The sequence below is a fragment of the Anomaloglossus baeobatrachus genome, chromosome 2, assembly GCF_048569485.1.
Source record: "Anomaloglossus baeobatrachus isolate aAnoBae1 chromosome 2, aAnoBae1.hap1, whole genome shotgun sequence".
NCBI lineage: Eukaryota > Metazoa > Chordata > Amphibia > Anura > Aromobatidae > Anomaloglossus > Anomaloglossus baeobatrachus.
The window spans coordinates 722,037,667-722,064,078 of NC_134354.1; the positions used below are offsets into that span (position 1 = coordinate 722,037,667).

At 43.0% G+C, this 26,412-nt stretch overlaps 1 protein-coding gene across 2 annotated transcripts in view; it reads right to left on the reverse strand.

Moving 5' to 3' along the window:
• Positions 1-26,412, reverse strand: part of B3GLCT (beta 3-glucosyltransferase) — a 571,051-nt gene that overhangs the window by 56,146 nt on the left and 488,493 nt on the right. For both annotated transcript variants that reach the window (XM_075337354.1, XM_075337355.1), the window contains exon 9: positions 21,197-21,328. In XM_075337354.1, coding sequence (XP_075193469.1) covers positions 21,197-21,328 — 132 coding nt within the window. The remainder of the gene's footprint in view (positions 1-21,196; positions 21,329-26,412) is intronic.

A 26,412-nucleotide genomic window follows, 5' to 3' on the forward strand; every position in this document is an offset into this window, starting at 1 on the left:
TCCCTGTATTTGGCTCCATCCATCTTCCCATCAGTATTAATAATCTTCCCTGTCCCTGCTGAAGAAAAGCAGGCCCAAACCAAGATGATGCCACCACCACGTTTGACAGTGGGGATGGGGTGTTCAGGGTGATGAGCGGTGTTGCTTTTACGACAAACATATCATTTGGCATTGTGCCCAAATAGTTTGATTTTGGTTTCATCTGACCAGAGCACCTTCTTCCACATGTTTTGGTGTGTCTCCCAGATGTCTTATGGCAAACTTTAAACAACACTTTTTATGGATATCTTTGAGATATGGCTTTCTCCTTGCCACTCTTCCATAAAGGCCAGATTTGTGCAATGTACGACTGATTGTTGTCCAAAGGACAGACTCTCCCCCCTCAGCTGTAGATCTCTGCAGTTCATCCAGAGTGATCATGGGCCCCTTGGCTGCATCTCTGATCAGTCTTCTCCTTGTTTGAGATGAAAGTTTGGATGGACGGCCGGGTCTTGGTAGATTTGCAGTGGTATGGTCCTCCTTCCATTTCAATATGATCGCTTGCGCAGTGCTCCTTGGGATGTTTAAAGTTTTGGAAATCTTTTTGTAACCAAATCCGGCTTTAAACTTCTCCACAACAGTATCACGGACCTGCCTGTTGTGTTCCTTGGTCTTCATGATGCTCTCTGTGCTTTAAACAGAACACTGAGACTATCACAGAGCAGGTGCATTTATACGGAGACTTGATTACACACAGGTGGCTTATATTTATCATCATCAGTCATTTAGACCAACATTGGATCATTCAGAGATCCTCAATGAACATCTGTAGTGATTTTCCTGCACTAAAAGTAAAGGGGATGAATAATATTGCAAGCCCCAATTTTCAGTTATTTATTATTTAAAAAAAGTTTAAAAAAAGCAATACATTTCGTTCAACTTCACAATTGTGTCCCACTTGTTGTTTCTTCACCATAACATTAAAATTGTTATCTTCATTTTTGAAGCCTGAAATGTGGGGAAAGGTTGAAAAATTCAAGGGAGCCGAAAACGTTCGCAAGGCACTGTATATACAAATGGGAAACATTCGGTTTCAGAAATTATTTCTTTTATGTTATTTTCAAATTAAATTATATAAGAGGGGTTTTTCCACCAGTTGAACAAATAAGAAAAAAATGAAACCACTAAAAAAAAAAGACAATTAGAATAGAATATAAATATTATCAAACAAAAACAAATTCCATTTATAGATTGGAAAATATAAAAGGGCACGGAGCTAAAAGTATTTAAGAAAAAGCCACTTCAGGGTAGCACATATCGTACAGTTCACAACAGTACAATCACACTTGTTTATTTGGAAACCGTACTGCAGTAGGATAGCAGCCAACATTAAATTATTATATTACTAAACAGGACTGGTCACTGCTGGATTGTACCCACCCAGCTTTTTTATTTTTCTTTTATAAATTTACTTATTCAAAACAGCTTTATTGAAGGGATTCATTTGTAACAAAGCAAATAGAGGAAAAAGTAATATGTCTAAGTATTAAAGTTCATTTCAATTAGAGGGTGAATCTCTAGTTAAAAAAACAAAACAAAAAAAAAACAGAACAAAAAACTAAAAAAGGAACAAAAATAAAACGCTACATAATAGTGAAAGGTATCGTGTAAGGATAATTCATCACAGGGAAAAGGGCACACACATTAATGGGGTTTTCCAGACTTCTAAATCCTTACACTGTGCACAGCCTCGCTCAACATACTTGGGATCACATGAACGCAAGTATGTTGATCGAGGCTGCACACATCTTGTTGGAATGTGGCTGGATATCTGCAGGCGCTAGAACAGGAAGTGGGTACAATCTTTGATTCTGAGCTCCAATGCACATCTCCACACCACTCTGTTCAGCAATAGCACAGCTCCGAGAAACCTACCCAGGGAGCAGCAGCTCCAATAACCCTACACAGGGCGTAGTTCCGAGATGCCTATCCAGAGAGCAGCTCCGAGAACCCTACCAAGGGAAGCAGCTCCGAAAACCCTACCCAGGGAGCAGCTCCGAAAACCCTATCCAGGGAGCAGCTCCGAAAACCCTACCCAGGGAGCAGCTCCGAAAACCCTACCCAGGGAGCAGCTCCCATAACCCTAGTCAGCGAGCAGCCCTACCCAGGAAGTGGCTCAAAGAGGCCTACCCAGGGAGCAGCTCTGAGAAGCCTACCCAGGAATCAGCTCTGAGAACCTTAACCAGGGAGCAGCTTCGGGAACCCTACCCAGGGCACAGCTCCGAAAACTCTACCCAGGGAGCAGCTTTGAGAACCCTACCCAGGGAGCAGCTCCAAGAGGCCTACCCTGGGTGCAGCTCCGAGAGGCCTACCCAGGGTGCAGGTCCAATAAATTTACCCGAGGCACAGCTCCAAAAGTCCGACCCTGGGCGCAGCTGTGAGAGACCTACCTCAGGCGCAGCTCCGAGTGACATACCCGGGGCGCAGCGCCGAGTGACCTACCCGGGGCACAGCTCAGAGGGACCAACCCGGGGCACAGCAGCTCAGAGGGACCAACCCGGGGCACAGCAGCTCAGAGGGACCGATACGGGGCACAGCAGCTCAGACTGACCGACCCGGGGCACAGCAGCTCAGACTGACCGACCCGGGGCACAGCAGCTCAGACTGACCGACCCGGGGCACAGCAGCTCAGACTGACCGACCCGGGGCACAGCAGCTCAGACTGACCGACCCGGGGCACAGCAGCTCAGACTGACCGACCCGGGGCACAGCAGCTCAGACTGACCGACCCGGGGCACAGCAGCTCAGACTGACCGACCCGGGGCACAGCAGCTCAGACTGACCGACCCGGGGCACAGCAGCTCAGACTGACCGACCCGGGGCACAGCAGCTCAGACTGAATGACCCGGGTCACAGCAGAAACACGTCGAGGTGCAGGGCAGTGTGGTCGGAATCGGAACTATGGCTACAGCGGGTCTGTATTATCAGACAATCACTTTAACCCCCATCTAATTCAGGGCATTGTCCCTGCACTATTCTTTGGCTCAGTGTCTATGGTAATTCTATGGTTTATGCTGCTATCTACAACTCTGACATGTAATCATGTATACCTGACTGCCTGCTAATTTGGTTACAGCTTTGGTTACGTATATAGATTCATGCATTTGGTTGAATTGTTTATATCTGTTTATATCAATCAGCTGTACCCTTGCTGGCTGTAAAGATGTGCTTTTTTAGATGTAACACCTACAATCATGTTTAATTCATGACTGCCTGCAACTCTGTTTGCAATTTTGGCTGATTATTTTGGTTAAATTAATTACAACCGGGAGGCAAAATACTGACCTCTTTCATGTTTACTCTACAAAACTTTATGCCAATAAATTGCACTATTTTGCTGGCTGTCAGGACTAATCTATATGTGATACTTATGAATTATGGAATGAAGTCTTCATATTTAATGTATTTAATATAGGTATGACTACTCTAAGCTGCTATACTAGTGTTGTAATTTAAAAATTATTATCCTCTTTGATATAACTGAGCCTGTGATATATAATCATGACCGCTGTATTATATTTCATGTGGATGATATTATTTGACTGACCACACTGCCCTGTTGGCTTTTAATATGGTGGCTTGCACATGTTTTTAATAACACTGTCTGTCTATATTGTGTGCCCTTATATACAATTTTTCAAAAAAAGACGTGTCCATTTGGATTGACCTGGGGCACAGCAGCTCAGAGACCTACCTGGGGCACAGCAGCTCAAAGAGACCGACCCGGGGCACAGCAGCTCAGACTGAATGACCCGGGTCACAGCAGCTCAGACTGACCAACCCGGGGCACAGCAGCTCAGACTGACCGACCCGAGGCACAGCAGCTCAGACTGACCGACCCGAGGCACAGCAGCTCAGACTGACCGACCCGAGGCACAGCAGCTCAGACTGACCGACCCGGGGCACAGCAGCTCAGACTGACCGACCCGGGGCTCAGCAGCTCAGACTGACCGACCCGAGGCACAGCAGCTCAGACTGACCGACCCGGGGCACAGCAGCTCAGACTGACCGACCCGAGGCACAGCAGCTCAGACTGACCGACCCGGGGCACAGCAGCTCAGACTGACCGACCCGGGGCACAGCAGCTCAGACTGACCGATCCGGGGCACAGCAGCTCAGACTGACCGACCCGGGGCACAGCAGCTCAGACTGACCGACCCGGGGCACAGCAGCTCAGACTGACCGACCCAAGGCACAGCAGCTCAGAGAGACCAACCCGGGGATCAGCAGCTCAGAGAGACCAACCTTGGGAACAGCAGCTCAGAGAGACCAACCAGGGGCACAACAGCTCAGAGAGACCTACCCAGGGTGCAGCAGCTCAGAGTGACCAACCCGGGGCGCAGCTCAGAGAGACCGACCTCAGGCACAGCAGCTCAGAGACCTACCTGGGGCACAGCAGCTCAGAGAGACCGACCCGGGACACAGCAGCTCACAGAGACCTACCCAGGGCACAGCAGCTCAGAGAGACTGACACGGGGCACAGCTCAGAGAGACCTACCCGAGGCGCAGCTCAGAGACCCCTACCCAAGGCGCAGCTCCGGTAGTCCTACCTGGGGTACAGATCCAACAGCCCTACTCTGGGCGCAGCTCTGAGAGGCCTACCCAGGGTGCAATTCAGAGAGGCCTATCCAGGTTGCAGCTCTGAGAATCCTACCTATGAAGCAGCTCAAAGAGCCCTACCCAGGAAGCAGCTCTGAGAGCCCTACCCAAGGTGTAGCTCCGAGAGCCCTACCCAGAGCGCAGCTCCGACAGCCCTACTCAGATTGCAGCTATGACAGCCCTACCCAGATCGCAGCTCCAACAGCCCTACCCAGAGCGCAGCTCCGAGAGATCTACCCAGGGTGCAGCTCTGAGACACCTACCTAGGGCGCAACTCTACTCTAAGAGCCCTATCCAGGGAGCAGCTCTGAGACCTCTACAAAGCTAAGTACAGATCACTCATGATATTCCCTTTGCAGTTTTAAAAGTTGCTGCAGAACAAAACCTAATCCCAGACATAGACACACTGTACTTTAGAATGTGTCTGGAACAAAGCTGCTCCTGTGAAAGATGATGTCACTAAAGCCTCCTACATCACAGGGAAGAGATCATACTAGAAAGTAGCAGTGAGTGCTAGTAATTAAGAGCGATGTACTGCAAGATGGGGCTGAGAAGGGTTGAGAGGAGTGATAGTGCAGGATAGGGCTGTGTACAAAGCGTTTGAGGCGCCAGAGATAATATATTATAGAGCTGTGTATAGAAGGACTGAGATAGGGATGTGTATTGCGTGTGAGAGGAGAGTTATAATGCAGGATAGGGTATGGAATAGAGGAGGCTGAAACTGAAAGGAAAGATATACTGCAGGTTAAGGCTATGTATAGACGGGGTTGCAAGGAGCTATATACTGCAACGTAGCTGTGTATAGAAGGGCTGGGAGAAGCGATACATTGTAGGATACAACTGTGTAAAAAGGGACTGAGAAGAGTGATATACTGGAAGATGGGATTATGTATGTAGGGGTTGAGATGAGAGATATACTGCAGGATGGGACTGTGTATGGAGGGCTTGAGGAGTGATATACTGCAGGATTTTGCTATGTATGTATGGGCTACGAGGTGAGATACAATGTAGGATAGAGGTATATACGATGGAGTGAACCTTCTATACCTCTTGTTTTATTGTTCTATACCCTCCTTTTGCATACCCTCAACCTAACTAGGTTTACGTGATATAAGTTTATCCCCTGTGATAATCCATAGTGTCACTCTTCTCTAAGAATGGGCTGCAAGCCTACTTGTTCTAGGTTTCTATTGTCCTACTTGGGTCATAATTTTGTCCAGCCAATTCACCGATGCCTCCACCTTGTGCCAGCCATTGCACTGGTTACCCATTTGTATCAGAATACAACACAAATTTATCATTGTCGCCCACAAAGTTCTCCACAGTACTGCACCACCCTATATCTCCTCTCACACCTCTGCCTATCACATGCACCCTCGGTGATGCAACTGATCTAACACTAACATCCTCCATAATCCAAACCTCACACCTCTATCTCCAAGACTTTATCATGCTGCACCAGGTTTCTGGAATGCATTACTCCAAACGATCCGACTAATACCTAGGGCCCCCTTCCCCTGTTTTTTAACCGTGCTTTAAAAAAACATCTCTTTAGACAAGCCTATCACCTCAACTCACTAACTTAACTCTCCGCTGGTCCCCCTTTCCAAATATTAATTAGATTCTGCTCCCTACTATTCATCTATCTCCACATCCTCCATTCACCCAATAGCACTTGCTAACCGCACTTAGATACTTGCTGATGATTGGATCATGCAGCTTTATATGAAAGCCCCTATCTATTATAATGACTGGACCAGAAATAACAAGTACCTTTTACCTATGGTGTCTGTCTATTTCAGTGTAAATTGTAGGCCTGCGAACATGGTCCTGACTCCTGTAACTGTTAAACGATGTTTTACTTTGTATTGACTTTATTGTCTGTATGTGTCTCCGCTTAATTTGTAAAATTAAGTTTGCGCTATATAAATACAAGTATTGTTATCCCTTTGTTAGAGATTTCACTCCCCATTGTTCCCCACTATTTTATTCCTACATGGTTGTTTTTTTTTTTTAAATGTTAAAGAACTTTTCATGGAAAACTGAACTACTATATGTAATAACTGTAGCATTAATTTTTCAGGGGTTTCACTACTAATTGCATGAAAGTATCAAGGAATAAGTCAGTGAGTAAGGGCATTTGATCATAAGCACTAGCTTGGCAAGTATACCAAGTATATTGTCTTTTTTCAGTCGTTGTCATGGGGTATATAGAGATAGGACAGGGGCCCATAAACTGGCCCTCAGGCTTGTGACCCTGCGCTGTCCCTTATCCTGGAGGTAAGTTTGATGGTAACCAGGTTCGAACCCCCAGCGTGGCACTATCTCCTGTATGGGCCTCGATCTTACTTCCTCTCTCCCCCACTCTCGAGGTGGGTTAGAAACACAAAGATGAATCCCACAAAATGACACGGACAAGAGAGAACTAATAGTCGTAAAAACAACCCTCAATTCACACAGGAGAAACAATATTTGTAATGGGGAGTAAAGAAAAAGGAGAGGAAGTAATGCACATCGGGGAAACACTCACACCACTCAGAAGCGCAGCACAGATCACCATGAACAGATGAAATAAGACTGGAATCACAGACGCCATCATCGGCACAAACAGGAAGGAAGCTGTGTTAATATAGGAAAGACCGCTGCACCTGGCAATCAGCAACCTGAGCATTTAGGTCCTGTTCACCAGTCTGCATGGATTAATTCCTGCAGAGCTGAAGACCAGATAACCTAAACCAGCCTACATCCGGCTCTGGCTGAACAATCCAGAAGCCTCCTGTTGCTTGTCAGGCTCTGCAGTGTGAACAGAGTCTGACGCCACTTTGCCAGCAAGTGTATCCAGAGCAGAACATTGCATGACTGTCATCTACATGGTAAAGTTCCAGTCATTGAAAGTGTCAATTTATGTAACATACTAAAATAATAATACTAAACTAAAATGGTTCTCTTCAATTCTTGCAAAAACATAAAAAACACAAAAGGTTCAACAAAACAAAAGAGTTGCTTTGTTATATTTAAAAAAAACCCATAAAAAGTTTGTGAGGGAACACAGACTGCTCATAATTAAGGCCATTTTTCTAAAATCTCTTACACATTCAACATGTGAATATAATAAATGCACGAGGAATTTTTGGATTATTTACATACCAGTCTTGGTTTTTACAATTCAACTTTTAAATAAACCAAAATTATTAAAAAATTAAACGGCTGTCTTATTTCATTATTTCACATGGGCAAAATGTCTTTAATTTAATTTATTTTAATAAAGCAGAAAAACTATCCAGACTTTCCATGCTATTTGAATAGTAAAAAAAATAAACATAAAAGTAATCAAAAAAGTAATTTAAAAAAAGAACAAACAGGGCTTCCCTTTGAGCAGCGGAGACAGGAATCATGCTGGAATGACAACGGAAAGCATACATTTAAATCTTTTTTTACTAAAACTACTAATTTTAGACACCACACGCAAACACGAGATCATTTTCCAAGACATAAGTGGATATTTTAGGATGACTGGGAGGCCATCACACTGACAAGCGGAAAGGTTGCATAACAATTACACATTCAGAAGTTACAACCATCAGAAGAAATATGTATTTCAAAAATAATAGAAAAAAACATTGAAGATCCAACGAGTAACTCTGAAATAATGGAAAAGATCCTGTTTAGTCAAATGTAACAGAAAACGTCTGGCGTGGATCTGAAATGCGAAATTGTGGAGATGTAATTTGCGGTGTTTCGTTTAGCAGCTCAGTTCTACACCGCACAGAAAGGACCATATTGCCTTTCCGCCCCTGAGTTCTGCTGATTGTTAGGGGTGAAACCCTCACTGATGAGACATTGATGGCTAGTTCAAAAACTCTTAAAAGCTCATTCAACCCATTCATGACCAAAGCCTTGGTGGCTAAATGTCTACATCAAAATTATACTTTTTTATTCTTCAGCTTCTGTATGGTACTAAAAAAGGATCTATGTCTCTTAAATTTACATTTTATACAGAAAAAAATAGATAAAAATAGGAAAAGTTTTTTTTCCCATCTGAAACTCAATATAATGTATTAAAAAATATATACTTTCGCTCTTTTGTGCAAAATTATATCTTGTATATCACCTTCTTCAACTCTAAGGCAGGCTTTGCACGTTGCAACATCGGTAACAATGTGTTACCGATGCTGCAGCGATAGTCCCGCCCCCGTCGCACGTTCGATATATAGTGAAAGCTGCCGTAGCGATTATTATCGCTACGGCAGCTTTACACGCACATACCTGCCGTGCGACGTCCCTCTGGCCGGCGACCCGCCTCCTTCCTTAGGGGGCGGGTCGTGCGGCGTCACAGTGACGTCACACGGCAGGCGGCCAATTGAAGTGGAGGGGCGGAGATGAGCAGGATGTAAACATCCCGCCCACCTCCGTCCTTCTCATTGCAGCCGGGAGGCAGGTAAGGTGAAGTTCCTCGCTCCTGCGGCTTCACACACAGCGATGTGTGCTGCCGCAGGAGCAAGGAACTACATCGTACCTGTCGCTCCCCCGGCATTATGGAAATGTCGGAGGCTGCAGCGATGATACGATGACGACGATTTTGCGCTCGTTCATCGTATCATCTAGGATTTACACACTACGACATCGCAAGTGACGCCGGATGTGCGTCACTTTCGATTTGACCCCACCGACATCGCACCTGCGATGTCGTAGTGTGCAAAGCCCGCATAATACCGTAATGTGAATCTACTGTATCACCAGATTTGTCCCTTATAAGCTGCGGCCACCACCAGTGGGCTTTTATATACAGCGTTCTAGAATACTGTAATGTAAGTGCCCAGGCCACTGTGTATAACATAAAAGAAAAGTTTTATTCTACTCATCTATGGGGTAGTCCGTTCCGATGGCCGTTGCTGGTCTCGATCCGGCACCTTTTATCTTCTTGCGAATGCCGTCCTCCTAGCTTCGTGTGAGTGAGACGTTCTACATCATCCACACAGTTCTCCATTGCACTCCTGTGCACCTCTCTGCCCTGCTGCAGGCAGAGCAAAGTACAGAGCAGAGAAAGGTCAAAGAACGCCAGCGCCTGCGCATTACAATATTTGATCTGCCTTCAGCAGGGTAGAGAGAAGTACACATGTGCAGGAGCGCAATGGAAGCCGCTGTGCAGATCACGTAGGACGCGTCATCCACATACAGCTAGAAGAAGGATGGTGATAAGCAAAGAGAAGGAGTTTGATAGAGGTCAGTGACACCCACTGGACCGGATCGCCCTGCGAGTGAGTATGATAAAAGCTCTTTTTTAAGTTATATAGATCGGCTTGGGCACTTATATACAGCATTCTAGAATGCTGTATATAAGGGCTCACTGGTGGTGACCGCAGTTTGTAGAGGACAAATCTCGTGACAGGTTCCCTTTAAAAGAGGTCCCCATTTTATTCTTATGTTTCTCCAGCCAATTTCCTCATATTTTGCTTGATTTCTTATGTTAAACACTTTTTATAATGGAGAGATGACCATTTTAACTTTTTGGCACTTCAGTAGGATCAGACTGACAAAAAGACACCTCATCCCTGGCAAAGAAATACAAGATAATTTTGCAATATTAAAGGTGTAAGCTGGGGAAGATCCTTTTCTGTTCCATCATTACTGTGATCCATTGCACAAAGCAAGGTCCATAAAGACATGGTTGGGTAGTTTGGTGTGGAAGATTTTAACTGGCTACACAGAGCTCTGAACTCATCCCCATGAAACAACTTTGTAAGATGAGATCCAGCGCAGAAAGGAAGGCACTCTTCAATATACATTTCCATATGGTTTATTCCATGTGCACACATGCAAAAGGTAGGTACAGACAGCCCCTAAGAGGGGAAAATGACTAGCGACGCGTTTCGACCGTATTACACGGTCTTAGACATGACATGACTAAGACTGTGTAATATGGTCGAAACGCGTCGCTAGTAATTTTTCCCCTGCTTAGGGGCTGTCTGTACCTACCTTTTGCATGTGTGCACATGGAATAAACCATATGGAAATTTATATTGAAGAGTGCCTTCCTTTCTGCGCTGGATCTCATCTTACGTGCTTGCAGCTTCCCGGCCGATTGTCCGTGGTGCAGAGAGAACCTGGAGGCTTGGGGTGAGCTGAATTCCGCTGTCATTTATTACCATGAAACAACTTTGGGATGAATTGGAATGTAGACTAACCCTTTACTCAAACATCAGTGTCTGACTTCATAAATGCTCATCTGGATGATTTGGCAAAGACACACTCCAAAGTCTATTAGAAAGTATTCCCAGAGGAGTGAAAGAATTTATAGCTGCAAAGGGTGGGACTGACTCCATATTAATGGCTAGAGATTTAGAATGGCATGTTATGAAGGCTTCAGTAGGTGTAATATGAAGGTGCGTCAAAACTTTCATCCATACACTGTATGTCAGCAAATTTTTCATATGGACAAGACCAAAGAATAAAGGGGAAAATTTAAAATACTAGGTTGTAATTGACTACAAATAATGGCCCCAATTTAGCAACGTTTTTACAAAATATTAGCGCAACTCAGAGTTGAAAAATTTTACGGCTTGGCATTTTCACCCCAGTTTCTGCCAACTCTGACAAAATGGGAGGAGCTGGGACAGTGTCACGGTTGGCGCATGAAGCCATAACTGTCTAATTTATGACTAGCTGTGGCATGTTCTATGCCAGAAATCTCACTCCACTCCCTGGCGCGGCACCGGAGCCCAGCCCCTGGCGCGGCACCAGAGCCCGGCCCATGACGAGGGACCGGAGCCCGGACCATGATGAGGGACCGGAACCCGGCCACTGAAGCGCGGCTGGAATCCGTCCCCTGACGCAGGACTTGAGTCCGGCCCCTGATATGGAACTGAAGTCCAGTCCCTGAGTGGACATAGCGCACAGAACTGCACACCACTCATCAAGACTCTCCAGAATCATGAAGAGGGGAAAACTTTTTTTCATGACTCAAGAGTGTCTGACTCCACCACACTCCCTCATCACGACAAGCGTGAAAAATCACTAATCTTGATGAACTGGTGCCTATGTCTGTATGGCTAGGCTCACACTACCAAGAGCTCTTTCACTGTATTTTATGTTCCAGTTAAAGGAGTATTCTGGTCTAAACAAGCAAACAACTGTCCCACAGATAGGTGATCACTGTTAGATTTGATTTGGCTGGAACCCCCCCACCATCATCCTCGAATTGCTATAAAGTGGCTCCCAGTGGCAAGGAGGTGTTGCACACATGCAAAATCTATGGCACTCACAAAAAGAGTTTTTCTTCCTAAACTGTATAATAATCTGCTAAGATCCCCCTGATGTAGAACATTCTGTCTGCAGACCCCACAACATGTTCAACATAACACGTTCCCTTTAAATACTGAGCGTCGCATCCATTCAACAAAACCAGTGTAACTACTCCAATTACACATGAAATTTTGTGGAAATATTGTACTCATGTTTACTTCATAATGGGTGACCAAGCGGGGAGAGAAATGTGTGCAAGATCTACACCTCTGTAAGAAATGGTCTGTGGAAAAGGAGTCCAGGACACACAATTGAAGAAAATGTGGTTTATTCAACGCGTTTCGCAGCTATCAAATCTGCTGAAGAAGCTGGATCGCTTTGAAACGCGCTGGATAAACCACGTTCTTCACCTGTGTTTCCTGGACTACTTTTCCACAGATCATTTCTCACAGCAGTGCAGGTGTAGCACACCTTTTTTTTTCGGTTTAACCTTCCACCTCCACGTGTTTGCAGCAGCTGATCTTTCATACTCCTACAGTGTTGTGTATCACACAACCACATCAGGTGAGTGCACCACTATCATTTGTAAACCCTTTTTAACCAGTTAGGACCCTACTGCACTGTTGCTCCCTCACTTTCTTCAATTCAAGTGGGGAGAAAAAAAAACACCATTTGTTGTGCAAATAAGTAACACAATAGTGTGTTGTATGCCAATCAATTGGAACTTTAGTTGGAGGATATTTACCCCATGAGTTTATTGTGCAGGTTTCAGTAATTGATTGGGAAGGGCAGATGTTTGTTTGAGAAGACACAATGTAACGCTTGAGTCATTTAATCAAAGAGGATGAAGAAAAAAAAAAAAAATGGATTAAAAAGAAGTCAATAACAAGAGAAAATCATCATTGGTGGGAAGAGGAAGAAGCCATGTGTTGTGGAACAATGAGCACTGTCTTATTTTTTATATTGTGTATTTATCATAATTTGGCACTGTCCACAACTAACTTGTTTGCTTGCTATGCTTTATTCCCTGTAGATTGTGAGCCCTCGCGGGCAGGGTCCTCTCTCCTCCAGTACCAGTCTGTGCCTTGAAATGTTCACGATTATTGTACTTGTCTATGTATGCCCCTTTTTCACATGTAAAACGCCATGGAATAAATGGCGCGAAAATCTATTATATAAAGCTGAGTGTATGTATGTATGCTAAAAAAATCTGCGCCGTCGCACTTACAATCACAACATTTTTCACAGACACCTCATTTCACTCAGGGAATATCATAGACTATGTTTTGAGGGGAAAATTTACCCCCACGCTTTACAGTTATTCGACAAAAAACCTGCTTACATTAAAGTCAATGGAGCTGCAAGCTACAGTTTATTAATAGGAGCTTTGATTGGTTACTATAGGCAACCAAGATACATTCTTAGTATACGAAGCTTATGTGTGAGGTACTTAAGAATTAAGCGGATTTGCTCTCAGGACAATTCTTTTCACGACCAGGCAAATGATTTAAGGATGAGATTTAAGGCGCGGGGTTATAGTGATCGGTGTGTGAAGAGGGCATACCAAACGGCTAATTTGGCCCCCCGTAATGAGTTGCTGCGTGAAGGAGGAGGACGAACAAAAAGGGCACTGCAGAATGAATCACAAAATATCAGATTCATTTCGACCTTTAATGAGAGGTGGTACGTTATGAGGCAAATCTTTAATACATTTTGGCATGTCCTCCAATCTGATCCCTCCATTAAATCTTTTTTACCAGCAGTGCCCTTAATGACCGCAAGACGCTGTAGGAATTTAAGAGACATCTTGGTGAAAAGCCACTATGTTGCCCCACAGAAAAAATATATTTTTGGGTTGCCAGGTCCGACTAATGGCTGTTTCCCGTGCGGTCGTTGTCTTTCCTGCCCTAATGTCTCCCGCTGCTCTGATATCATGGCTAGTGATGGTACGAAAATCTATTCCATTAGGAAACATATCATGTGATACGAGCAATGTGATCTATTACGCCACTTGTGGCTGTAATAAGATCTATATCGGCCTCACATCACAAGAATTAAGAGTCAGAATCCGGGAGCATGTGAGGGACATTGTGGCGGCAAAGACAGCGACCGACATGACGATACTCAAAAGTATCCCTCGCCATTTTAGGCAATTCCATTCCTGTGACCCTAAGACATTCATGGCGAGAGGGATAGATGTGATCCATCTGGGGATAAGAGGTGGTAATGTTAAAAAACTTTTGGCGCAGAAAGAAATGAGATGGATCATTAGATTGGATACTGTTGCCCCAATGGGGCTTAATGAAGCAGCAAATTTTGCGCCCTTCTTATGATAATTCTATGAGGCCTTTTTCCTTTTCTCATCCTTTTCCTTTCTTTCCTCCTCCCCCCTTTTTTGTTCCCCTCTCTCCTTCTCCCCTCTTTTCCCTCCCCCCTTCCCTCCCCCGCACCTCTCTCTCACCTCTCTCTTTGTTTTTTGAATCCTTTTGTCACTTTTTTCTATGACTTGGTCTTAAGATACATGCCTTTGCCAGTTTTTAAATTTTGTTTTTTAACTGTTTGTTATTTGTGCTACATCTTTTTCTAAAACCTGTATTCTTAATCCCAATTCCTAGGATCCATAACGTGACTTAGATATGGAGGAGTGATGGGAGGGAAAGGAGGAGAAAAGGAGAGGAAAAAAAGAAAAAAAGAGAGAGTAATACGGGAATATAGATTTATCTGACTACTATCAACAGATAAAGTTTTAATACCTTGGAGGAAAGCCAGAAATTGGTTTTTGTTTCTAATTTATTGTGACTAATGTCCTGTATAACCTTTCCCCTCCAATCCTCTATGATGTACTCCCGTGTTTTATAAAAATCTAATGTTTTCACTTTTCCATATTGTGGTTATATTATATGTTCCCGCTGCACTTGGTATATAAGTGGCATTATAATATGGGTAGAACTATGTGCAGAATTAGCGGTGGTATATCCCCTGCACGTCGGTCTTCAGAACATCTCTCTATGTTCAGAAAGGTCGCTGTGCGCATGCCCGTCGCAGTTACGATTCGTCCCTCTGACCCGTCCGGCGCATTTATGATGAGAGCTGTGACGCATAAGCGTCTGTGGTTACCTTGATTTCCGGGTACCTCCTCTCTATGCATTGCCGGACGGAGCGGAAGTGGGCGTCCCGTTTGCGATGCGCATGCGCCGCAATAGCGATCTCTCTTGATTGACTTGCGGGATAACCAATGGGAGTATTCTTCACTACATATAAGATCCGGTTTTGGGGTTATGAATAAAACCCGCCCTGAGGAAGCTGATATATGTGACGCGAAACGCGCGTTGGTTGGGTCTGTTTGAACTGTGGGACGCAGGTGTGACGCTCTGTAATAATGGGTAAGTTGATGGCTTAAGACTCTGGATATACTTTCTGCACTTTATTGCTCATGAGAGCTTGTCTGGCCAAAGAAACCCTATGTCTATGATAGACTCACGAGCATACCTCTCTGTCCCACTTTTCATGGGTGTTCCCCTCTTTACAGCACAATTTTAAACTGTATGTCCTTTGTCATCTGTCTGTGACACGTTGTGATTATTGGTAAAATAAATAAACTTTTGTACCTTGCCTGTTTAAAACTCCTGGTCTCTTTGGTTTCCTTATGCTATTATGGAGTGGCAATTTTTGTGATACGGTGAATAATGACGGAGATGTGCTTTTTCTTCAAATATTTAATAAATATGATATTGGTAGAGACAGAGACACACAGAGACCGAGACACATAGAGACATACTGAGACACACAGAGACAGATACACAGAGAAACACACAGACACACATAGACTGATACAGAGACACACAAACAGAGAGAGAGATGCACAGAGACAGACAGAGACACAGAGAGACAAAGACACACAGAGACTGATACAGAGACAGACACACACAAAGACAGACAGAGACACAGAGAGACACAGACAGACACACAGGGACAGAGACACACAGAGGCAGAGACACACAGAGAGAGAGAGGCAGACAGAGACAGAGAGGGAGACCGAGACAGAGAGGGAGACAGACAGAGAGACACTTAGTTACTATCCCAGGCAACGCCGGGTACTACAGCTAGTAAATAATAACAATAGCATTCTCCTCTCCAGTGTGCTCACTGTATGTGGCTCCCCATCTGCTGGCAGCGCAAAGTCAGTTACTATACTGCTTGTATTCGGTACTGGGGTCAACATTATATGAATGGCAGTTAACTCATCTTCTCTCCAAATCACACCTCACCAGTGTTGCACTTGACCCCCATCCCTACCTCCTTCCCAGCCTCACCATCCTGTGTATCCCAGGACTAACACATCTCTTCATCCTATCATTAAAGAGGTTATCCACTACTTAAACATTGATGACCCATGCTTAGCATAGGTCTTCAATGTTTGATTGGCTGGGGTCTGACACCCCACACCCCCACTGATCAGCTGTTCTCTGTGCCGCCACTGCCAGCAGCAGGTGGCTGGAAATGCTCAGTTCCGGAGCTAATCCCTCTATGGCTGGATACTGCACATCCGCCTCCTATATTAAAGTGCACCAATCACCAGGATTTTCCTATATAACCTAAAGCCAGTGCTATGCTGGCACTATCATGCTGATTCTATACATAAAGTTGTGCTCAAAAGTTTACATACCACGGCAGATTTATTTTCTTTCTTGGCCTTTTTTCAGAGAATATGAATAATAACACAAAATCTTTATTTCCACTCATGGTTAGTGGTTGGGTGAAGCCATTTATTGTCAAACTACTGTGTTTTCTCTTTTTAAATCATAATGATAAAAAAAACCATTTAAATGACCCTGATGAAAAGTTCACATACCACAGTTCTTAATACCGTTCATTGCCCCCTCTAACATCAATGACAACTTGAAGTCTTTTGTTGTAGTTGTGCATGAGGCGCTTTATTTTCTCAGATGATAAAGCTGCCCATTCTTCTTGGCAAAAAGCCTCTAGTTCCTGTATATTCCTGGGTTTTCATTCATGAAAAGTGCGCTTAAGGTCTCCCCAGAGTGGCCCAATGATATTGAGATCAAGAGACTGAGATGGCCACTCCAGAACCTTCAATTAATTTTCTAATAGCCAATGACCGATTCGACTTGGCCTTGTGTTTTGGATCGTTGTCATGTTGGAACATCCAAGTGCGTCCCTTGTGCAACTTCTGGGCTGGTGATTGCAAATTTGCCTACAGTATTTGCTGATTACATGCTGCATTCATCTTTTCTTTAACTTTGACCAAGTTTCCTGTGCCTTTGTAACTTACACATCCCCACATCATCAGCAATTTACCTCCATGCTTGACAGCAGGAATGAATCTCCTTTCCTCACAGGTCTTGTTGACATTTCTCCAAATGTAATGTTTACGGTTGTGGCCAAAAAGTTTAATTTTGGTCTCATCACTGCATCACTTACCTTGTTCCAGAAATTTGTAGAGAATATACCTTGTGGCATTTGCGCAGTAATGGCTTTCTTCAAGCGACTCGACCATACATTTTTCTTCAAGTGCCTCTTTATTGTGCATCTTGAAACAGTCACACTGCTAGTTTTCAGTGAGTCCTGTATTTCAGCTGATGTTATTTGTGGGTTTTTCTTTGCATCTCAAACAATATTCCTGGCAGTTGTGGCCGAAATTTATATTGGTCTACCTGATCGTAGTTTGTTTTTTAGAAAGCCCTTGATTTTCCTTTTGTTAATCACAGTTTGAACACTGCTGACTGGCATTATCAATTCCTTGGATATCTTTTTGTATCCCTTTCCTGTTTTATACAGTTCAACTTCCTTTTCCCGTAGATGCGTTGACAATTCTTTTGCTTTCCCCATGACTCTCAATCCAGAAACGTCAGTGGCTGGATGAAAGATGCAAGAGTCTGTCTGGATCCCAGAAACTCACTCAGCTTTTGTGCACACACTGATTACAAGCAAACAGGTATCAGGTGAGGATGTTCCCTTTATTAGCCATTCAAAACCATTTGTTTCAACTTCTGTGCATGTTATCAGGTCAAAATCACCAGGGTATGTGACCTTTTGATCAGGGTCATTTGGATGTTTTTGGTTGTTATTATGATTTAAAAAGAGAAAACACAGTAGTGTGACAATAAATGGCTTCACCCAACCACTAACCATGAGTGGAAAAAATTTTTTTGTGCTATCATTCATATTCTCTGAAAAAAGCTCAAGAAAGCAAAAAATCTGCCGGGGTATGTAAACGTTTGAGCAAAACTGTACCTTTAGTTGTCAGCTAGGATGTTTAGGTTTTGAAACACAAACAAGTAAAGTTTGTAAAATGAGCAACTTTTTGAATGAAAGCAGCTGCCGATCAGCTAATAGCTGGGGTGGGGATTCATAGTGACTCCTGCCCCCCTGCCTGTCCATCCTCCCAGTTATGTATGCTAATTCTATTATAGAATTATTTTACTAAGTGACTAAAAGGACATGTGTTGATGTCATTCCCATGTGACCAGAAGGGGCGGGGCCTCAGCCAACATAGCTGATACCAGGAAGCAACATTATTTTTCTGTTGGCACAGTACACGTAATGACTAATTATTTAATTCACTGTACTGACAAATGAAACATCTCATCAATCTGTTAAATTACCCAGTCTGGTTTTAAACAGCATAGGCAAATTTGTGAACAAAGATCAGGTAATATTGCATGAAGTTGACTAGGGTATACCCAGAATCAATGTCACTGGTGGGACCTGGTCACCCCAGTTCAACACAGAGCAGACTGACATGAGTATTGCTTTCTTTGTTGTTTGCACACTTGGTACCTTTATCTAAAGGGCCTTGTAAAGATTGTTCTCACCATAGCATACAGCAGGCAACACATAGAAACACTCTCACTAATATAAGAACACATATAGACAAGGCTGTATAACCATAGTGAGGCACAGGGGAGCGCTATTACTGTGTATGGGCACTATTATTGTGTGATGCACCATCTAGCACACTAATTATAGCTATGTGGTTCGTGTAGAGGTGGCGAATGTGAGGAAGGGGCACGCAAAGCGATGAGCCAAAAATGTCTCTGTGTTACTTTCTGCAGACAGGAGTTATAGATTGAAGAAGTGGTCATGGCGGTCTGGGCGGAGGGGAAAAGAAAAAGGAAAATGAACAACTAAAATCAGTGAGAACGTCATCAGATAGTCACTGTACAATATACATATAAAATGTATTTATTTGCACATTATATTTATATATGGTGTGCAGAGAATGGCAGTATAATGTACATATGTGTATATATACTGTATATTATTTATTTGGTTTTAAATTTCAATTTACTCATAAGGCAGGGTCATATTTTTATCAGACCTTGGGAAGTCGAGAGGTGAACATGAGCCTGAACTGATGGAGCTGAATTTTAGTCACAGACACCAGTGCTGTGGTCAGTGTGTAGATTTATTTTTCTATAGTTGAGCCAAATAAATTGCAGGACTGCAAACTGCCTCCTGCTTCCCGTCATCCTCAAAAAGTCTTCTGATTAGTATGCCTTGTGTAATGTCATGTACGAGTGATACTGCAACAAAGATAATGCACAGGGCTTACTAATCAGAAGAGGCGCTGGGCATGTTGACAGGTAAAATGAGGGTTTTGGCTCGGTAGCTATGGACTGATAAAGTAGCTGGACTTGGATCTTCCAAATCCTTTTGCTCAGTTCTACTGTTTTCCACTATAACTAGGGTATGCAAAGGAGTCCCAGTTACAGGGAAAACCATATCCCTGCAATGACAGAAGTAACTGCCATAAAAACTTGCCATGTCATGCTGGGGTGCTGGTAGCCATACACAGTACATAGCACTCACTAAGGTATATGTAAGGGTGTAAAACATACCGTATTTTTCGGACTATAAGACGCACCTGACCATAAGACGCACCCTGGTTTTAGAGGAGGAAAATAGGAAAATAAAATTTTAACCAAAAAAATGTGGTCATGACACACTTATGGGGCAAGGATCTGCTGCTGACACTGTTATGGGGGTAATGTCCCCAAATTCTCTCCTAAGGTACCCCATTCTGGTAAGGATCCTCCTGCCTTGTATATGATCCTGCTCATATACCCCCATCCTGCTCATAATATACCCCCCATCCATCCTGCTCATAATATACCCCCCATCCATCCTGCTCATAATATACCCCCCATCCATCCTGCTCATAATATACCCCCATCCATCTTGCTCATAATATACCTCCCATCTATCCTGCTCATAATATACCCCCCATCCATCCTGCTCATGATATACCCCATCCATCCTGCTCATGATATACCCCCATCCATCCTGCTCATGATATACCCCCATCCATCCTGCTCATAATATACCCCCCATCCATCCTGCTCATGATATACCCTCATCCATCCTGCTCATGATATACCCCCATCCATCCTGCTCATGATATACCCCCATCCATCCTGCTCATGATATACCCCCATCCATCCTGCTCATGAAATACCCTCATCCATCCTGCTCATGAAATACCCCCATCCTGGTATATGGCCTGTGGCACAGGAAAAAAAGTAAACGTTTATACTCACCTTTCCTCACTCCCTGAAGCACCGTTCTCTGTCTCAGCTGCAGCGCCGCTGTGTGGAGCCGTCACCGTGTGTGGAGCCGCCACCGTTGTCTGCAGCATCGCAAATCGATGTCTTCCTGTCTGAGCCCGGTCAGCTGATCTGGTGGACACTAGCGGCGCGCGCCGCTAGTGTCCAGATCAGCTGACCGGCACAGACAGGAAGACATCGCGCGATGCTGCAGGGGGATGGCTCCACACACTGACGGGTGAGTACACTGATTCACTGCTCCCCGCGCTGATAATGATGCACGGGGGGCAGTGAATACAGCCGCACATGATCACTCCAGGCTATAGTTGCCAGGGGTGATCACGTCCGGCTGTTAATTATGCGCGCACCCCCCGCCCATCACCCCGCCCACCTGTCAGCGCCGGTTTCGCTGAGAGATGATGGGCGGGAGGATGGGCGTGCAAATGTAATGAGCGGGCCCACGTGGTCACGGCAGGAGCTGCTGCAGCCTGCTCGTGCCCCCGATGGCCCGCTCCACCGCAGCACCCACATTCCCGGCCACAGCCCTATAGTCAGATCATAAGACGCACCGCCAACTTTCCCCCAACATTTGGGGGGGAAAAAGTGCGTCTTATGGTCCGAAAAATACGGTAGGTAGTAGCGGTTACAAACATTCACATTTACAATAGAGTGGGTTTACATAAACCCAGGACTACCTGCCATGCATGCTCCCAAACAGTTAAGTCAACTATATCCAATTGTGCACTTACACAGACTGGTAAGGTGTTGGAGAAAGTGGTGGCACATTCTGCTGATTTTGGAGATTTCGGTTCTTCTGTACAGAACTCCGGCACTGATGTAAGCTCCAAAGCATCAACTTTCTGCCATATATATAGGGCAAGCTGTTAAAAAATAAAATGAAGAAAGTTAGACATTTTATGAAAATGCCAGATAATTTCAATCAGGTTCTGATTAATAACAAACGGAAATAAACAAATTTGTAAAATATTGCAGTTTTCAAACTGGCCACTAGAGCAGACACAGTACGTCGATACTTCCCATTTTCTGTAGCTCACTTGCCTGCTTTGCTTTGAAAAATTGGATTAAAATGTGCCACGTGGTGGTTTTAAAGGTGTTCTCCAGTGATATATTGATTATCAATTCTTCGTAGAGGGCATCACAGGAGCAACTGTTTCCTTCCTCAATACCCTGCAGATTGTAAGCCCATGAGGGCAGGATCATTCCCTTCTTTCCAGGTCTGTCTCTGTTAATTTGTTTAATGCACTTATATATTTAATGTATTATATGTATGAAAACTTTCTTCACATCCAGTGAATACATACATACAGCAAACAGAGTTAATGGTGCTTAAGAGAAAAATAACACAGACGACACTGTTATTTTAAATGGTACAGTGTTGAGATGTGCTACAGACCGCACCAGCGAAGATGGAAGTCTGCAGAGGTGAGCTGAGGATGTGTAAAGTTATCATGGTGTCAGGAGAAGACCGAAAACAAAAGAAAAAGGACTCCAGAGACGAAGTCACGGATAAGATATCTATATGTAAATGATTGTGATACTGCTTGCACCTAATCAGTACAGTGTCTCCTGTATTATGGTTATTATTTATTTTTAGAGCACCATTGATTCCTTGGTGCTGTACATAAGAAGGGGTTACACACAAATATAACTTACAGTAAAACAAAGTAACAAAGACAGAGTGGTACAGAAAGGAGAGGGTCCTGCCCTTGCAAGCTTAGGTCTACTGTATGATCAGCAGTCTGATGATGGCTGGCCACGATAACACACATCAGCTCCTTACCATTGTTAAGGACATACTGGGAGTTGTAGGTTAATGTGATACAAATGCATTGCGGTCGGGGCTGACCTGATATTGAATGCTGTACTAAGATGTGTTCCGCATTCATATATGGTGGTCCCAATGCTGTATTCATGTACTGAGTATGGTTCTGGTTGGTTATTCATGAACAGATGATGTTACTGGTGCTGTATTCATGTACTGATGTTGGTTCTGGTGCTGTATTTACATACTGATGGTGATAGATGTGCTGTATTCATGTACTTATATGATGGTTCTCATGCGGTATTCATGCACTGATGGTGGTTCTAGTTTTGTATTCATGTAATGACGGTGGTTCTGGCCTTGTATTTATGCACCTGTTGCTGGTTCTGCAGCTTTATTCATGCACTGATGATAGTTCTGTGTTTATGCACTGATGGTGGTTTTTGGGTTGTATGATAATTTGGTACTGTATTAATAACTGACCTGGTAGCTTATGCCTCCATAGTAGGCAGGGTTTGTCCTATATAACCACATTATTGCAGTATATAGTATAATCGATCAGACGATCACAGGTTTAAGTCCCTCCAAGGGGACTAAATAAAAATTAATAAATACTGTAAAAGCAAAACCCCAAAAAACAATTACAGCATTGCATTTACTGACTGCAGGCTTATATTGCACTGTGGGGAAAGGTATAATTTCTATTCTCGCTCAGATAGTAGTACAGCTGGAATCAGCCCTGACTGAATAATATACTCCTTGCTGCTACTTTTGTGGGCTAACTAGACAATGTTGCAGCTAGTCTCAAAGGGAAACTGGTAAAAAAAAAAAGAAGCAGGATACAAGTCCTACAATGGTCAGAAATCATGTCATTATACATGTAAAGGGAAGCTTATTCCAATAGAGGTACTTGAAAATGCAGTTACCCCTTTCTTTGATCTCATTTAGTGGTGTCAAAACTACTGTTAAAAAATTCCCTTTAAGGACTCTTCCTGACGCCCGTGCACAGACTAGAATGCATTGAGTGGCCGCGGCTCTCCCAACCAGGGCATGACAGCTTCATATATATTTCTATGAGGTGGTCATGCTCAGCTCAAGAGACCCATGGCCAGTCCGTGCACAGACCACAATGCAACAGACTAGCCAGTGGTCTCCTGACACGAGCGTGATAGTCTCATTGAAATATATGCAGCGGTCACGCTCTGGTTGGGGGAGCCATGGCCAGTCCATGCAATCTTGGCTGTTCACGGACCGTGTTGCACACAGATTTGAAGGAACCTTAAAGCAGATCCCTCAGTATACTATTACATAAAGTTTAAGGGGAGATGATATGGAGATTGGTCGAGGGCTGTTTGGTCAATAACGATGAAAATACAACAGACTTACAGTTATGACTACACTGTATTCATAGGCTAGTGGGGGGATGGTGTTGCCCATCCATCTTACAACCAGTATTGTACTCTCTGCTAGCTTCTATTAGTCTAGAGCAGAGCAGAAATTATGGTGAGATTCGCTTTATTGACTATACAGAGAAACCTATTTGGAAGCTAAATGATAGGTACTCTTCACGCCATTGACCAGCCCTTCTTTATTACTGTTCCTGCAGAACCAAGAAGCAATCAATAATTATATGGGAGTCACATTGGCTGACATCCTATCTTTACTGATTATTGTTTCTGATTTCTGGGAGGTAAGAGTACTAACGAGCAAGGCTTTTCATTTTATTTCATATACAGAAAAATATATTCCGAGAAAACAAGTATTTTCATCAGAACACGGACTTTCAGATACAAGGTGGATGGAAACAGTTGATTGTTTGGGAGAACATGATCAATCAACTTAATTACACTCATTGAGGAGTATAAGCATTGACTGTAGCGGCACATGAAGTTACGGCTAAATTTACAACAATCCGCAGAAAGATAAATGCAGGTCACAATGTCCACAACAACCTGGATAATAACAGAAAATCGTCCTTTCTAGGAATCTAGTTCATAACAACATTTAGGCAATATAATGCTACAAGAATCAACATATCTGAGAAGCCAATGAAGTCATTTGGAGGGCACCGAAAGCTAATTTTATAAGGTTATGTGCACAGTCTCGTTTTGCTGAGTTTTTCGAGCAGAAAGTGAACGGCAACTCAACATTTTTGAGTTTTAAGATTTGGAGCGTTTCTACTCCAAAAACTCCTAAAAAAAAAACTCAGTGTGCACATAGCCTTAGAGTGTAAAAGACTTTTACCTAGACGACCACTTCCCACCCTCTCCACAAGTGGATCATGTGGCATTTACGCTTTCCTCAGCCAATGATTTTTCTGCTTTAATTTCTAATGTTTTTGCAGTGAGAAATACATATAACCCAAAGTCTGACATTGTACTGCTTTACATCCCATTTTATGTAAATGCAATTTCTTTGTACACAAAAATTAACAATATGGTCCCAATTCATCACTGCCTTTGCATCTGTTTTTTACCTAGTTTTCCCCCCTTTCTTTTTGCACTTCATCATTTTATTTATTCCATTTTTAAAGTCTATTTTATGTCTTCACCTATTTGTTTTTTCCCACTTTGTGAGTGGAATCTATCAATTGCAGATGAATCATCAATGACGAACTTTCAAAAATACTGCAAAATTTGTTGCAACTGCACTCCAGTCCACCGATTAGATATTTGTAAGTACTCCAGTATTTTGAGGTTTTTTTTTTTTCTTTTTAAGACTTTTGGTGCTAAAAATCCCAAAAACATTTCGACACAGGAAGAAAGTGCATTTCTGACACCAAGTTCATGAATTGCATGCACCATTTTGATGAATTTGGTGCCAAAAACAGCAACTAATATCACAAGACAAAAAAAAAGGAAAACTATAGAGGATGAATCAGATCTTTGTTGTAACTAAAGGAGTTTGGGGGGATACGAAGGTAAAGGCTCAAGACGTTGAACAAGAGGCAAAGAGCAGGAAAGTTTATAAAATAATACATCATACCCAACTGTTCAAACACCCGCGGCTCCAGCGCCAATGCGTGCGCAGTCCTCACCAGACTTTATTTACCTCTCTGCAGCAATAACCTTGCCAAAGCTTCAACACTGCAGGAAAGTGAACAGAGACCAGCAGGGAAAACCTCCGTGCTGGCGCTGAAGAAGCCTTGAATTGAACAGTTACTGCTCATTCTTTATATTTTATCATTTTTCCTGCTGTTAGTTACATTTCCTGACAGTGTAAATTTCAGTTTTTGTTCTTCTGTGTTTTTTGCACGATTTCATTTAAGAGTCATCAATTTCTTATGAAAGTTAATTTATTTTTTTTAATTAAGAGTTGTAGTTTTGAATTACACCATTGATTTTACCATGTAAAGTTGTGAAAACTGGAAAAAATTCCAAATGACAAAATATTAAAAAAAAAAAATGCAATTGTACCATTGTTTTTTAAGATTTTGTTTTTTATGATACTCAATGTTCAGTAATAATGTGGTGGCAGCATCACTATTCAGATTAATACAATTACAGCCATATAGAACTGTATAGTTATTTTTATTTTAGGAGTTTTAAAAATAAAAAATAATTAGTTTGTGTCACCACGGATCCATTTGTTTTTTGCAAAAAAAAAAATCTCTAATTTTAATAGGTATCATTTTACGACACAAGATTTTTCTTTACAGGAAAGTAAGGCAAACTAAAACTGGCAATTATGCCTTTCCATTTTTTTTATTAGTTGTTTTAACGCCTCTTACCGTACTGAGCAAAAATATATATATATATTTAGATACATCAGACCTTTGTAGACATGGCAATACCAAATGTGATTATTTTTTATAAATTTCTTTCTTAAATGCCTATTTTTGTGTATATATATATATATATATATATATATATATATACACACACTTTGAGTGATTAAAATTAACAAGTTCCTAGGGCAGCACGGTGGCTCAGTGGTTAGCACTGCAGTCTTGCAGCGCTGGGGTCCTGGGTTCAAATCCTACTAAGGATACGATCTGCAAGGAGTTTGTATGTTCTCCCAGTGTTTGCGTGGGTTTCCTCCGGGTTCTCCGGTTTCCTCCCACACTCCAAAAACATACTGAAATTTAGATTGTGAGCCCCAATGGTGACAGTGTTGCCAATGTATGTAAAGCACTGTGGAATTAATAGTGCTATATAAATGAATAATTATTATTTTTATTAT